The 15,095-nt window shown below is 42.2% G+C and overlaps 1 protein-coding gene across 4 annotated transcripts in view; it reads left to right on the forward strand.

The window, feature by feature from the left end:
• The window catches only part of MAN1A2 (mannosidase alpha class 1A member 2), a 234,973-nt gene that overhangs the window by 56,690 nt on the left and 163,188 nt on the right, over positions 1-15,095 (forward strand). For all 4 annotated transcript variants that reach the window (XM_006135741.5, XM_075904629.2, XM_089772094.1 and 1 more), the window contains one exon: positions 9,578-9,674. In XM_006135741.5, coding sequence (XP_006135803.3) covers positions 9,578-9,674 — 97 coding nt within the window. The remainder of the gene's footprint in view (positions 1-9,577; positions 9,675-15,095) is intronic.

A 15,095-nucleotide genomic window follows, 5' to 3' on the forward strand; every position in this document is an offset into this window, starting at 1 on the left:
TGTCTATGGAGGAGTAGATAGGCTAAAACCTGAGTGGACCTAGAACAGAGAGCTAGATCCAGCACCACAAGATGCAGGAACCACTGCTTCCTCAAGTATGTGTGGAGTGGAGAGGGAGTGAAAGGTAGCCCTAGTCTTGCTGAACATAGGAGCTGCAGCTGCCCAGAGTGAATGCAGGATAGTCTCCCTTTCAGTCTCCCTACCTCCCCAGCAGCCTGAGGGTGGCATTAACAGAGGTGACCTCAGTCAACCTGTGGAATTCCTTGCCAGAGGATGTTGTGAAGACCAGAAATACAACAGCATTAAAAAAAGAACTTAGATAAATTCATGAAGGATTGGTCCATCAGTGGCCAGGATGGGTAGGAATGGAGTCCCTAGCCTCTGTCAGCAGATGAGAATGGATGATGGGATAGATCACTTGATTGCCTGTTCTGTTCATTCCCTCTGGGGCACTTCACATTGGCTGCTGTTGGAAGACAGGATACTGAGCTAGCTGGACCTTTGGTCTGACACAGTACGGCCATTCTTATGCTCTTATGGGTGAGATACAGAGTGTGTGAGTTATAACGTGGGGTAGAGGAGGGAGGTATAGCCAGGGGGTGAAGTGTCTGGGACAGGGTATGGGTGCAGGAGAGGATTCTGGCCTAGGGGAGGGAATGTAGCAGGGAGCCTGCCTGAGAGTCCCACTGGACTGCTGGTCAGGAGCTGCCTATGTAAATGCTTCCTACGCACCCCACCTCCTGCCCCACATCACCCTCTACACGTCTCCCTCCTCAAGGTCACAACTCCCTCCCAGACCCATGGGTGCTGCAATGATTATGCTGGGGGTGGGGGCAGCATGCCAAATCTTCCTCCCCCCACAAAGGGCATGCTGCGCCTAGATGCATATGACCCCAACAATTGGCTCCTTTGAGTGGCTTGAGGCTACGGCAGGCAGGGAGCCTGATTGAGGCTCACAGCAGCTGCAGGCAGGATCCAGAGGCGTGGTAGGCTGGATCTGGCCCGCAGGCCATATTTTGTTTGCCCCAGCTCTTACCCTTTGTATCTCCTCCATTTAGATTGAAGCGTTGAGCTCATAGTATAGTAATTTTTTTTTCCAATTTTTAAATATGAAAAATAAGAAATCCATAACCCACATAGGCAACATAGGAGAAGGAATCAATTTAAATTTGCAAACTCTCAAAAGATTCTTTATTCTCCTGATACAAGTACGTATAGCCAAAGTGCTCTCTTGCTAACAAAGGTAACACCGTGTACTAGAGGTAGAAGATTTTTATTGGCCTAAGGGTGGGTATATGAGCTAATGTAAACCTGACAATTTAAAAGACACATTTCCTAACTTATTGAACAAAATACTTTGTAATTGGCAATCTGTCATCCAGAGCTACGGAAAACCCTGTGACCTTGAATGATCATTTTGATTTCTGTTTGTACAGAAAAAGGAAAAAAGAGTTGTTTTCCCACAGTATGGGAAATGAGCTGCCAGACACTTTGCTTTGATTGGTATCTGAGAGAACCTACATCTGAAGAGGATTGTGAGTCTGTCTATCTGAGAGCAGTTTTTAAGTGAAATTACTTACTCAGGTTGTTAGTAATTGTAGTTATAGAAAACTCAAGCCCTCTTAGGTTGTTTGAAGATTGATTGTATGCTCTTGCACTTGCAACATATTGCTAAGCCCATCAGTGTCCATGGGTCAATTTTTAATACACAGAACCCGATAAAAAGAAATAACTTTCAGTTGTATTATTATTCAGAAATAAATTAAGGAGAGATTTGATCACAGTTTATAAGTAGCTACATGGTAAACAAAATGGGTTCTTCAATCTAGCAGGGAAGATTATTAAAAACATCCTGTGGCTGGATGTTGAAACTAGACAAGTTAATACTGGAAATAAGATAAAGATTTTTAACAATAATTAAACATTAAAACAACTTATTTAATGATGTAGTAGATTGTCCATCATAGCAAGACTGGATATTGTTCTAAGAGGCATGCTCTTAGTTTAAACAGGGATTAATTCAGGAATCTCCTGTAGCTTTGTGTTGTACAGATCAGGTGATGGCAAGGATCCCTTCTAGTCTCAGGCCTATTAAGTATTTACAATGTGTAAAATTCACTGCATGTGACTTTTGTACAAAACAAAATGGTTATGTACATTATACACCATCTTTTGAAACTACATTTTCTGGGGAAAGTCTCCCCTTCACCACCCATATCAAACTACATACAAAATATCCCCACACCCATTTCCCCAAGAGCAAGACAGCCAGAGATTTTATGAAGTCCTCTAGAGCCAGGTTGGGAAACCTCAGGCCTGGGAGCTGGCTGCAGTCCCCGGCTTTCCTGGATACAGTCCCCTAGTCTCAGGGTCCCCCTCAGCATTGGGGAACCCATGCTTGCACTCTAGCTCCCACGCTTCTCCCCTTTGGGGCTGGAGCACAGAAAATTTACTAGGTTGAACTCCCCCCCCCCCCATGGCTCTGGTGGGCAAGGAGAACGTGGGGAGTGTCTTTCTCCTCAATTGGGGCCTTGTCACTGAGGTTTGTCTTTTTTTGTTTTTTTTAATTTTATTTTTTTGCTTCTTCCTTGTGTGTGGCCCCTGTCCCAAAAAGGTTCCTCACCCCTGCTGTAGAGGCTATTCTATTACTGTATATTTTATGTGGAGGGTATTCAGATACGAAGGCAAGGGCTGGCATCATAAAACCTTAAAACAGAGTTGGACAGAGAGACGGATAGATTTTTATAGTTTAATGCAATCGAGAACTAAGGTACAGTGTAAATTTACCAGTTGAGACCATTACTGGAGAGCAATAGTTAGGTTTTTTTTGTTTGCAGGAATGCCACAAAGTGCCAGTGTTGTTTGCATACCTTTTGCTAAACTCTCTTCAATGTCTCCCATAGCAGCCCCTCAGAATATATGTATAATGTTCATTAAGCAAATTATTTATGCCAGAGGGTATAATAGATTACATTTCTGATTATATTGCATCTCAAAGTTATTAGTGTAAATGATGTTATTGATGTACAAGGTGACTTATCTGCAACAGACTAACAAAAGTTTAAGGTGTTTCCATGAAGACAAGGGATACCCACTAGATTAGTAGTTTAGTATCTCAAGCCAGTGGTGCCAAAACACATGGACCAAGGGAGGGTGTGGAAGTAGCAGGGGGCCATGTTCCTCCCACTTTTCATCATGGCAGACCTCACCTTTCCTCCTTCCCCCTTCCTCCCTATGCCCCTACACTGGGCTCACTGTCTTGGGCAGATGGAGGTGAAGGGTAGAGATGTTAGATATCGCTTAATTGAATAGTGAAGTAACTGTATGAAATCTTTACTCAACTATTCTATCGTCCCTAAGGGCAGGGCTGGCAGCCAGTGCAATCTGGCCTCACTCCCGGGGAGCCTCCTGCCTGCCCATGCTGCTGCCTCTCTATCGGAGGCAGCAGCTCAGGGTGTCATGCGGAGCTGGTCTGCGAGGGGAGCCAGTTTAAAACTAGCTCCCCTTGCAGAGAGGCTGCCTGTTGCCCCGCACTGCTACCTTTGATATAGAGAAGTTCTGAAAGGAGTTCATTAAGCTACTTTTTACTGTCTTGATGGAGAACCAGGAACAAAATGTTTTCAAAGACGCCATCACCGTGAGCAGCCAAGAACAACAGTCTTTCGGCAGTCACTCGATAATGAGCAAGCCCACTCATCTCAACAAGATGACGATCCGGAGAGTGAGACAACAACAGTCTAGGTTCATGTCTTCACTCAGTGGAAGATCGACCCTACTGCGATCAATCTACCAGAGTTTGATTGTGGGTGTAGTTAAGACCTGCTAAATGGAATTCAGAGGGTGCCCCTGTCGGTGACTGGTCTCCTGCTCCTACAAGGAGTAAGGGAAGATGACAGGAGCATTTTCTCCCATTGGCCTCCCACTGTGGGAATGGTGGGGAAACTTGAATCAAAGTACGTGAAATCCAGCCACATACTCGGAGACAGCAGTATCAGGGGGCTGAGGGAAAGAGGATAGCTTAAAAGCTGGCTCCTGGTGCACACTGGTTCCTGGGGAGCTGCCTGTGGGCCTCCACCTCCTGCTACTGCTTGTAGGAGGCAGCAGCGCGGTGAGGGGCAGGCAGGAGCCAACCACCACCCCGTGTGTAAACCTGTAATTGCTGAAATTTTCTGTGGTTACACAGTTATTTCTATGCATTTTAACATCCCTATTAGCAACTGAAGGAACTCTGTTTTAAGATGCTTGGCTAATGATTCCTCCAATTCAGGGGAGTGACTTTGTTCAAAACATCATTAGTAAACATTTACTGATTATAAACTGACATAACTGAGGAATGATTTTGAGCTGCCCATGCATCATCATCATCATCATATTTAGAGGTTTGTCAACTACCTTTATATCCGGGGTTAAGAATGTTCACAAGAAAAGGAGGCAGAGTTAGTGTTTGATCCATTTGCTTTTTTACTGCCTGCAGTTTAATTTTCTGGTGAGGTTTTTCTTTCACCGGTGTCTCTTGAAGTGCCTTCCAAATAATCAGCAATACAGCAGAAATTTCTCTGTTGTTTAAATCCAAGGATAATAGGTTTCATCATACTGATTATCTACATTCATCTCTAATCCAGTGTTAGATACTTGGGATGAAATACTTCCACCAATTAATCATGGGTTTCTTCATAAAATTTTATGACAATATGCCAATTTGTGAAGAATCGTTCAAAACAATCAACCACAAAATTCCATCAAACATTCTGCAGGAGAATTAGTTTGGATCCTCCTCCTCTCTTCAGTGAAGCTGAAGCAAAATGGTTGTTACAGAAGAATTTTGTGACTTCAACATTTTCTTTTATTCCTGGAAAAGACATTTAAGTTTTTGGCTAAAAGATGCATTAAATGGGCACTGCAGCCATATGTTATCGTTTTCCACAGAAAATGTTGCAAATATGGCAAAGATACTTAGAGAAGAAATGGAAGGATGATACTTAAATTTGCAGCGTTGCCTGTGGAAAAAACTGCACTTGGCAACTGAAGTTTTGTCCACAGTTGATTACAGCTTGCACTGCCATTTTTAAAAAATATTCTCTTTTTCAGGCATTTCCCAATGTATCTTGTTTCTGAAAGATATGCAACCCCATCTTCTGTTGTGTGTCAGGCACATATTACTGGACCATTGTGTACCTTGCTCCACTCATCAAACTGTCAAATATACCCTCAGTATTTCTTGCACATTGTTCCTTCTAATATTCCTTCTGCCAGTGTCTGCTCTACCAGGTGGAGTGTAGCGTGATCATAAGGACACAATCATGTCAATATAGCTGTTTGTTGTTAACAATATGAAAAGGAGAATTTGCGGCATTAATGAACTGAGCAGTCTTCATCTATGGTGTCTTGTTCGTATTACCTGGTCCTTACTACAAACCTATTCATGGTGGTGATTTTCCTTGATGTTTCAAATCTTTTGCATGCTACTCACACTTTATTATCTGAAATATGTTTAGTTGCTGCACTGCTGCTAAAAATACTTATGGATGACTGTTAAGTTGTAGCAGATAGGTAGTTTTAAGTCTTTATGCTTAAATGGGATCCTGAAACAAAATTAAAAAATGATTTTGAATAGTCATTCTTCTCTATTCTTCTCACACTCTATTATTCAGTTAATCATTTACATTTTTTTCAGCAGGGATGCAGATCCAATTCCAAGTTACCAAAAAAGCAAAGACTGACTGTGCTTAGAGTGCACTTAATTGTGGAGTAAGCCCCATTGAATTCACTGACACATCTGTTTTTTGAGAAAACAAATATAGAATTGGGTTCCCTTGGGAAAGTTGGCAACTCTAGATTTCTCTTGCTGTAGCTTTCTATATTGTATACTTGGGTGACAGAGTCTAAACTTAGTTAACTAATTAAACAAGCCATAAGGATTATATGGATGAAGATGTGGATATGACTGAGTGGATCTTTCTCTGCCTTTCAGTGCAATTGTGATTTGACAAGTAAATTCCTAAGCTGTTTGCTATGTTGGGTGTTGCTAGAAAAAAAAAGTTTAGTTTAATTAATCGTTATGGCTTAGAGCTAGGCCCTGCCTCATCTTCTTGTGTTGCTTGACTTGTTTTCCTTTTTTACCTAGGGAACGAATTGCTTCACGATATTCCCAGATTGGGTTGGTCTTATGCCCAGAAGCCATAACAGCTTTTCTGTGGCAAAACTGTGGGAGAATATAAGAAGCTCCGTGTGTGCTGAATAATGGCTTCCCTTTTTCTTTCCAGTCTACTCCACTGTTTCTTTTTATGCTGCCTCTGTCCTTTGCTATATATTGTCTCTGTGTCTTAAGAAAGTGCCTTAATTCTTCTGCCATGGTTGGCCAATGTCCACCACCACATAAGAACAGAACTAAAACAATCCTATCTAGCTTGTTTCTTTCTTTATACATGCTACTTTTTAGTCTGCATGAGAAACAGAAATGGAAAGTCCAAAACTTACAAGAAACAAGGGCTAGTCGTTAAGATGGACAGACTAGAACCATTAATTCATTTTTTATGGAACTTTATTGTAAGTGCAGCATGTTTGTTATGAGATTAAATTGCAACTATTATTTTTAAATGAAAGATTTAGTATTTTATTGATAACTTTAAAAATAACATCTGATTTAAATCAAATATTATTTTTAATTTTTTTAATTAATTTTTTTAAATCATCTTCTTTTATCCATGCTGGACAGCATGTTTTCATGACTGAGCTTGCAAGATTATACCTCTAATGTTCTCAGGGCTGGTTCAGGAGAACTTGTTTCTCAACTAGGGACAGGCTGGACAAACTGGTTACAGTTCCCTTTCAAGTAAAGAACTTCGTGGATTGATGGAAGGATCGATGCAGTATTTTCATTGGCATCCTTTTCCTCTGCTCAGCTATGACAATAACTGAGAGACAATGTATGCATGGACGGGATTAATACATTCACAGATCAGGGCAGATGATAGTTTTAGGAAACAAGTCTTCAAATCAGTCTGTTGTAGGTAGTTGGCAATTAGTAGGCTTCCCTTCAGTTCCTACCCTCCTGAAAGATGAATTAGTTAGGATCATGATAGGCAACGTGGCTTGCATGTTATTCTTCAACAAGGAGTAGCAAGATCCCTCTCCCTGTGCACCAAAGCTATACATTTATGGAATTGATGTATGACGCATCTGATCCAGATCTCTGCAATTTACTTTCCTGGAGCCTAGAATCTCACAGCAGATACGCACCACAGGCACTTCTTCCAGGACTATGAGTAGGAGTTGGACTCTCATTCTTCACGGGATATTCCAAAGGTGGGTTTCCCACAGGTGGATTTGTTTGCTGCATTCAGCAACAAGAGCCTCTCATTTTGCTCAAGAGAAGGCCTAGGTTTCCTCACGGAGGAGATGCTTTTCTCTTTCCCTGGATTACACATGCCCTTCAGCTCCACTAATTCTAAGAGTGATGAAGAAGATTAGGCAGCACAAGTTCAGGGCTATCCTCACAGTACAAACCTGGCTGAGGTAAGCTTAATATTCTTACCTGCTTCGCCTTTGTGTCAAACGGGCATTCATACTTCTGACTGTCCCTCTTCTCTCCCTCAGGATGTAGGTCGGATGCTTCACCCCTACCTGGGGGCCCTCCATTTCTGTGGTTTACAGGCCTAGAATCAACCTGCTTGATAGGAATACCACATGCATTACAAACAATAGAAGGGAGTCAACTCAAATTATTTCAGAAATGGAAAAGGTTCAGTCACTGGTCTCATCACTTCTGCCTTGGTTCACTTCACCAGATCTGATGTGACACTTGGCTCTGCTATACTGCCTTCAGTTTTGGACTTGATTCCAAAGCTCCTTCCTGCCTGTGAGGTTAATGCTTAGTGGAGTGAGCACCTGCAGGAATGCTGCTTGAGAAGGAAGAAAGTGTTGCTCAGCTTTTGCAAGAGATGTGTGTTCCTCTAGTTATTCTATACCCATCCTCCTTTCCCTTTCTTTTGGACAGCTCTTTATTGAAGTTTTGGGTAGAGAAGGAACTTAGGCTGAGATGTCTGTGCCTAAATACCTTCAGAACATACCACAAGGCAGTGTAGAATGCATATGCCAGTCAAACAGACACTGCTAACAGAAAATCTCTAATCAAGAGTTAGACAGGCATATTTGCACCTGAAGTGGAACACCCCTAGGGACATTTCGAAGAACAACAGTTACTGTATGTGGCAAGTAACACTTTCTTATTGCATTTATCTGCCAGAAGAGAGATCCTAATATACCACATCAGCGCTTCCCTAAAGCTAAGGTGACTTGAACAAAATTATCACAAACAAAGGAAAGTAAAGAAAACCGATGTACTTGATGCTTGATACGTAGGGCTCTAATCCATGACTGGAGCCCTATGTACTACCATAATATAAATAATTAATAATAGTGTTTATTAGTATATATTATTGGTGAGATTTTTGAAAATGTCTGTTAGGAATTATTTAAGTTTCTTAGGCACTTTAGAAATTCCCAGCCCACTTAAAAACAAAGTTAGATTTTTAACAAATGGTAAAGCAAGGAATTACAAACCTATGGAAAGTGGGAGACACAATAAGAAGGATGTATGTTCCATTTTAAGTAGATAAAACTAATTTTATGCATGAGTGTAGAAAACTGAGTTCATTTGTGTGGTGCCCCTGAGTGCTTTAAGAAGGTCTGTTAGAGGAATTTACATATTGGCTCACTCTGTGGCCATAGGCAAAGTATTTATGTCTAACATAAATTAAGAACTGTAATGAAATGGCAGGCTTTCTAGAGCTTTCTTCTCTTCACCTTTGGTGCAGTGTTGATCTGTTTTTAGAATACATACCATGGACTCATGTAACTAAGGATGGATATAGGTCATCTAATCCACTTCCCATGGGACAGTGAAGGATTGTTCCCTCAAAAATACTTTCTAGCAGTGTTTCTCAGGTATTGTCCTACTGGGAAGCCAGCTTTTGGAGCTCATGGAAATCTCTGTGTGGCAAACTGGTATGCTGTAGACTCATACCTGGCCTTCCCACATAGTAACTTGCTCTGTCAGCAGCCCCTAAATATTTTCTCCTCGCTGTCCTTCAAGCTTACACCTTTTGGGTATTTGTAGATTGTTGCTGTGTTATTGCTTAGCCAAGTGAGTCAGATTTAAGCTTAGATGTTAAAAATGGACGTTATGCTTACATTCCTAAGTCAATATATAGGCAATGAAATCAGTGGCCTGAATTTCAGAAAAGCTGCGTACCTATTAGCTCCCACTGATATAAAATAGACTTAAGTTATTATTTATATTCTCAATAAGTCCTGGTTAAAAAACAGTGTTTCATATCCGTTGACACTGCTGTAGCATGCACAATGCATTGCTCCTCTTTATTGGAGTATTTTAGATGCTGTTGAGATTTTTTTGGATCAAAGACTGTTCACTGCCTATTGTAAGTGATAGAAATAGAGTCAGAATAACCATCAATATGCTGTGTTGATGTGAGGCACAGAAATTTTCAGATAAAGAAATGAAACAACAATGCATGAATAATCCATATTAACTGAATCTAGTATTTCCTTTCCTCAGATGATGAAGCATGCCTGGGATAATTACAGGCAATATGGATGGGGGCATAACGAACTCAAACCCATTGCCAGGAAAGGACATTCCACCAACATATTTGGTAGGTTAACTTTCTGTAACTTTAGTGCTTTCGTTCTCTCCTTCCTTCTCATATTGCTCTTTTAGAAATTTCATAGGAACTTTCTTAGAATGATATTGTAAATATTTTAAAATATTGTAAATCAGAGAGAGAGAGAGCTGTTGATGCATCACTTTAATGACCATTCATAGCCATGTAGAAATTGTTTAATGGAATTTTTTATGGCAAATGCTTTTTAAACACATTTTAAAATGGTAAAGTTATAATGCTGTTCATAATCCCCACTTATCAGTATTTTGATGTGCATACCAATATTAATAATTTGATAATGATATTTAAGAAGCGTCATATGTTTCCCATGTTGCTTGTGAAATGTGAAGATAGCATGCCTTTTCCATATGCTTTAAGTAAAACTCTCAAAATGTAAATGTAGACACATAGAAAATTATTTGTAAGATCAGTGTATGCAGTAAGTGGGGCTGCAGGAGGAAAATGCAGGATTTAGGAGCAATTCTAAACTTAGGACTCGAATAAAAAAAGAATAGAGCTCAGAGCACAAGATTATGGGGTTTAAGCAGGTCTGAAATTTTGAAAAGGCTTGAAAGCAAGAATGAGGAGTTTGATTTTGATGTAGGAGAGAGAAAGCAGTGAAGGAATTCAAGGAAAGGAGTGATGATGTTGGAATAGCTGCATCAAGAGGAAGATGGAAGTTAGCAATGAATTTTTAGCCTCGAGCAGGGAAAAGGAAGATATGGGGAAGTCAGAGGCGAAGAAGTTTCAGTACACAAGGTAAGAGTGGAAAGGGTGGATTTTAGATATGAACCTGGGTGTGTCAAGCATGAGATCAGAATTACAAGTAGAGATGTTAAAAGGTGTTTAATTTTGTAAATGTGTAACTGCTGAAATTTATAGCAGTTACACATTTACACAGTAGATGGAGGGGAAGCAGGCGGGAGATGGTACTTGTGGGGAGCTGGCTTTTAAGCACCAGCTCCCGCCTCCCCCCACTGCACTGCTGCCTCTGTGGGAAGCAGCCGCGGGGGAAAGGAGGGAAGAGGGAGGAGGAGAGAAGGTGGCTCCATGGGATACAGGGCTACATGTTCACATCCCTAATTGCAAGACTGAGTTATGGAAAGGAAGGAAAGAAGAGATGGTTTGGGAGACTGGATGATCTGATAGGATGTTCCTGAAGTGGATGAGGGGGGGGTGTCCAAGAAGAGGAGATTTTGGAAAAACAAGGATGTAAGAGTGGAGTTAGAATGAAAGATCAGAGGTGAAGTAGATTTAGGGAGTTGTTTGGCTTAGGCTTGGTAGTTAATCCAATGGAATTGAATGATGTGACCCAGTGAGTAGAGTATGAGGTCATGCACAAAGCTGAGAATGGAAGGAAATCATCGGAGTAACAAATGCAAGAAGGTGACATAGGAGTAGTGAGTGAGCTAAAAGGAGAACCTGGGGCTGTGTAGAAATACCCTTGTCACGCTGTCCATAGTGGTTCAGAACGAAGAGTGCCTGTCTCTGGTCACTGTGTCCAAAAATAGAACAGATGCCCCAAACTGGTGGTATATTTTATAATGAAGTGTCACCATGCCAGGTAGAAATGTGCACTCCTAGATCACTGTACTAGGCTATGTCTTCACTAACACTTTTGTCGGGGTATGGAAGAACACACCCTTAACTGACATGTTACACTGACGGTTTACTAGTGTGGACAGTGCTATGTTGGCAGATGTTTGCCCGCTGACATAGCTATTGCTGCTCATTGGTGGTGGGACCTGGTGCTGGCACCTGGGAGTGGGCCTGCCCCTGCACTCACCTAGGGCAGTGGGAAGTAGAGTGTTTGGCCCCAGCCTGCTCTACTTCCCCAACTCCTAGCCATGTAGGTTGGGAAAGGAGCTTAGGAAAATGGGAGGAACTATCCCCTGCACTCACTGGCAATCAGAATCAGAGTAATGTGGCTGGGAGCCGGGGGAATGAAATAGGCTGGGGCCATGTCACTTCACTTCCTTCCACTGCCAGTGAGCATGGGGGCAGGCCCGACTCCTGCTGCCAGTGCCAGGCCCCTCCAAGTCTGTCTACACAGCTTCTCTCTTCCGCAAAAGCCTATGCCAATGATGCGCGGATTAGCATATTGCTGTGCTTCATTTGCATAATTAATTAGGAGCCATTTTTGCGCAAGAGGTTTTTGTGCAAAAAGGCACAGTCTACACAGCTCCTTTTTGCTCAAAACCGCCCTCTTGTGCAAGTACCGTTCTTCTTCATTTTTTTGAGGAAGAACGACTCTTGTGCCAGAAGGGGTTTTTGCGCAAACAACTCCTAATTAATTATGCAAATGAAGCCCAGCAATATGCTAATCTGCACTTCATTTGCATAGGCTTTTGCGGAAGAAGGAAGCTGTGTAGATTTAGCCCATGAGTTCCCTCGGGCTGCAGTACTCGGCGAAAGGGGCCTGGTGGAATGATCTATTTAGTAAAGCAGAATCTCCTGTGTAAATTGATGATTTTCCTGTCTTTTGGTGGCTACTTACTCATGAAAAATTAACAAAAGGTCTGGTAGCACTTTATAGACTAACAAAACATGTAGATTAGGATAAGATCTGTGTGTAATTGAAAACCAGATCATCCCTTTGCATAACATTGTTCCTTGTACTATTCACTTTACATTCATTGGCGAGGTAGAGTAAGCCAAAGCGATTGTATCACTGGCTTGCATGTTGAAGGCAAATCCTTCCTCTGGATGCCCAGAACTGCCAGAAACCAAGTTACAAAGTATACTTAAGTGAAGTTGATACAATTAAATCTACATGACAGACCAGTTGTTCCTAACAAGTGCACTCCCTTCTGCCTCTCTCCCTTCCATTTCCCAAGGCATTGTCTACATTTTCATTTGCTTAGCAAGAAGCAGCATGGCCTGCATGGATTTATAGTGTATGGATTTATTTAAATCCAGTTGAGGACCTGCCCTCCCCTGAACCTGTGGCTAACATTTAGTTTGAAAATGTGTTTAATTTTAAATAGTAAAGCAAAGTTCGCTAAAAGCATTAGTGGGTAATCAGTGTTTGACTGAGATAATATATAACAAAGGTGGAGAACCTTTTAAGGGTCATTGAAAAATCAGTCGGGTGGGCCACCCACAAGTGAGATGCAAAACAAAAAAACCTCCTGGATGTGGCCCCTCCTCCCCCCCGAGTGAGAAGGAGGAAAAAACCCTCACAGACATAGCTCCCAATTGAGATGCAGAAGGAAAAAAAAGAGAAAGTTTTACCTCAATTTTCTCATGCTCTAGCTCCACAAGGGTGGGGAGAGAGTGCCAAGGCTCAGGGCTTCCCTCCAGGGCTAGATTAACTTTTCTGGGAACCTAGGAATAGTAGATTTTTGTGGGGCCAAAAATGAGCGGTTTGGTGTTTGGTAGTAGGGTGCTGGGGAACAGGTTGGAGTGGGGCTGTGGGGTCTGAGTGGGAGTTAAGGTGCAAGAACAGTCTGGGGGTGCAGAGTCCGGGCAGAAGATATAGGGTGCAGGAGTGGGCAGTGTTTGAAACTGTGGCATCTGAGTGGAGGGGCAAGGGACTGAGGAATCTACCTAGCTTTGCACTGCCCTACACTTACCGGTACCATCTAGGGATGTAATAGCGTAGCTGATTAATCATTAACTGATAAGCAAAATCTTATAGGTTAGTTCTATAAACTTCATGCATTCCTTCCCCCCCACCAGTAAATTTTTTAGCAGGCAGGCCAGCAGCCCGGCTCAGTCCTGGCTTGTACCAGGTTGGGGACTTATCCCCACTGCGGCTCTGCATCTAAAGTATATTAGGAGGCAGGCTGTCTCAGTTCCTGTTCACGCTGGGTACGGGAGCTCAGCAGTCCCCTTGGACAGCAGCACGGGGTGACAGGCAGCCAGTCTGCGAGGTGAGCTGGTTTTCAAACTGGCTCCCCTCGTGGACCATCTCCTGCCTGGCACTCCACACTGCTGCCTCTGATACAAAGTCAGTAGCATGGAGCAGGGGGCTCCTTGGGAGTGGGGCCAGAGCGTACTGGTTGCTGACCCCACCACTGGGGCCTATAGAATAGTTGAGCAACTGATAAGAATTCATGAGGTTAATCGTCTATTCAATTAACTGATACTTAACATCCCTAGTACCATCCCTCCGCTGATCCCATTGGCTGCCATTCCTGGCCAATGGGAGCAATGGGGGTGGAGCCTGCAAGTGAGCGCAGGGATAGAGCTTTCCTGTGCTGCTGTGCCAAGTTGCTTCCTTATCCCTGTAAGACAGAGCCATCTGACCTGCAGCTTCCCTGGATCTGATCCATGAGGCTCAGTGCTTTGCCTCCTTGTACCTGGCAGCTGGTACATCAGCCACATAGGAAGTGCTGAGGCTCAGAGACTTGCCACATAGCTGGAGTGCCAATGCTGGCTCTCTACTGCGGGGAGAGAGAGCCTCAAGCCTCTCGGACTGAATCTGGCCTGTGGGCTGTAGGTTGCCATCTGTGATATATAGTATCTGTTCTTTTCAATTTAATATGAGAGGAAAAGCAACTGTGCTATAGTGCCGCCATGGGTAAAGCCGAGTTTAAAAAAGAAGCAAAGGATTGATATCTCTTGGACCTTTCAAGAGATATATGTGTATAGTATCTAATCAAGTGTTTTTATGATCTAGACTCGTAGCTTTTTTTATAGCAGTGATTAAAAAAATCCAGTTCAGATTGGTAGAGCTGTGAAGATGCTGACCTGCTGCTATTTCCTGTTTGTTGATTGATGTAGTGTTGAAAATCCGTGGAAATTCTTTAGCTATAAAATTTTTGTGCTTCATCGAAATAGGGTTTGACAGATGTGTTAAGTATGTCTTGAGCCCAATAAAGGATTAGATGTTAATGAAACCCCTTTTCACTGTTGCAGCGTTTAACAGTTAAGTGCAGTTTTAGGTTTCATATCATCCTATTGCTGATCAATTCCATTGTAACAACCACCAGTAATATGTAATGTATTAAGTTTCCATTTTATTCCCTTTCATTTTAACTATTTAGAGGCCTATATAGGGAGAAACTCTTGTATGACAGTTAGTTGGTATTAAAGATACAGAGAATAGGAAAAAGGTTAAAAATGCTTTTTTCAAAAAGGTCTGTAGCAGTTATTACTCTAATAATGGAGATTGCCTATCTCCTAGAACTGGAAGGGACCTTGCAAGGTCATGGAGTCCAGTCCCCTGCCTTCACAGCAGGACCAAGTATCATCCCTGATGAATTTTTACCCCAAATCCCTAAATGGCCTCCACAAGGATTGAACTCTCAACCCTGGGTTTAGCAGGCCAATGCTCAAACCACTGAGCTATCCCTCCCTCTATCATTGTTACAGTTAATCATGTTTCCTTTAAGACAAAACAAGACAAACATATACAAATAACACACAGGATAGAAAATTTTCTCAGTTTCTCTGGTTTTGTTTGTC

Source organism: Pelodiscus sinensis, chromosome 1 (assembly GCF_052426305.1).
Source record: "Pelodiscus sinensis isolate ZL-2025 chromosome 1, ASM5242630v1, whole genome shotgun sequence".
NCBI classification, from domain to species: domain Eukaryota; kingdom Metazoa; phylum Chordata; order Testudines; family Trionychidae; genus Pelodiscus; species Pelodiscus sinensis.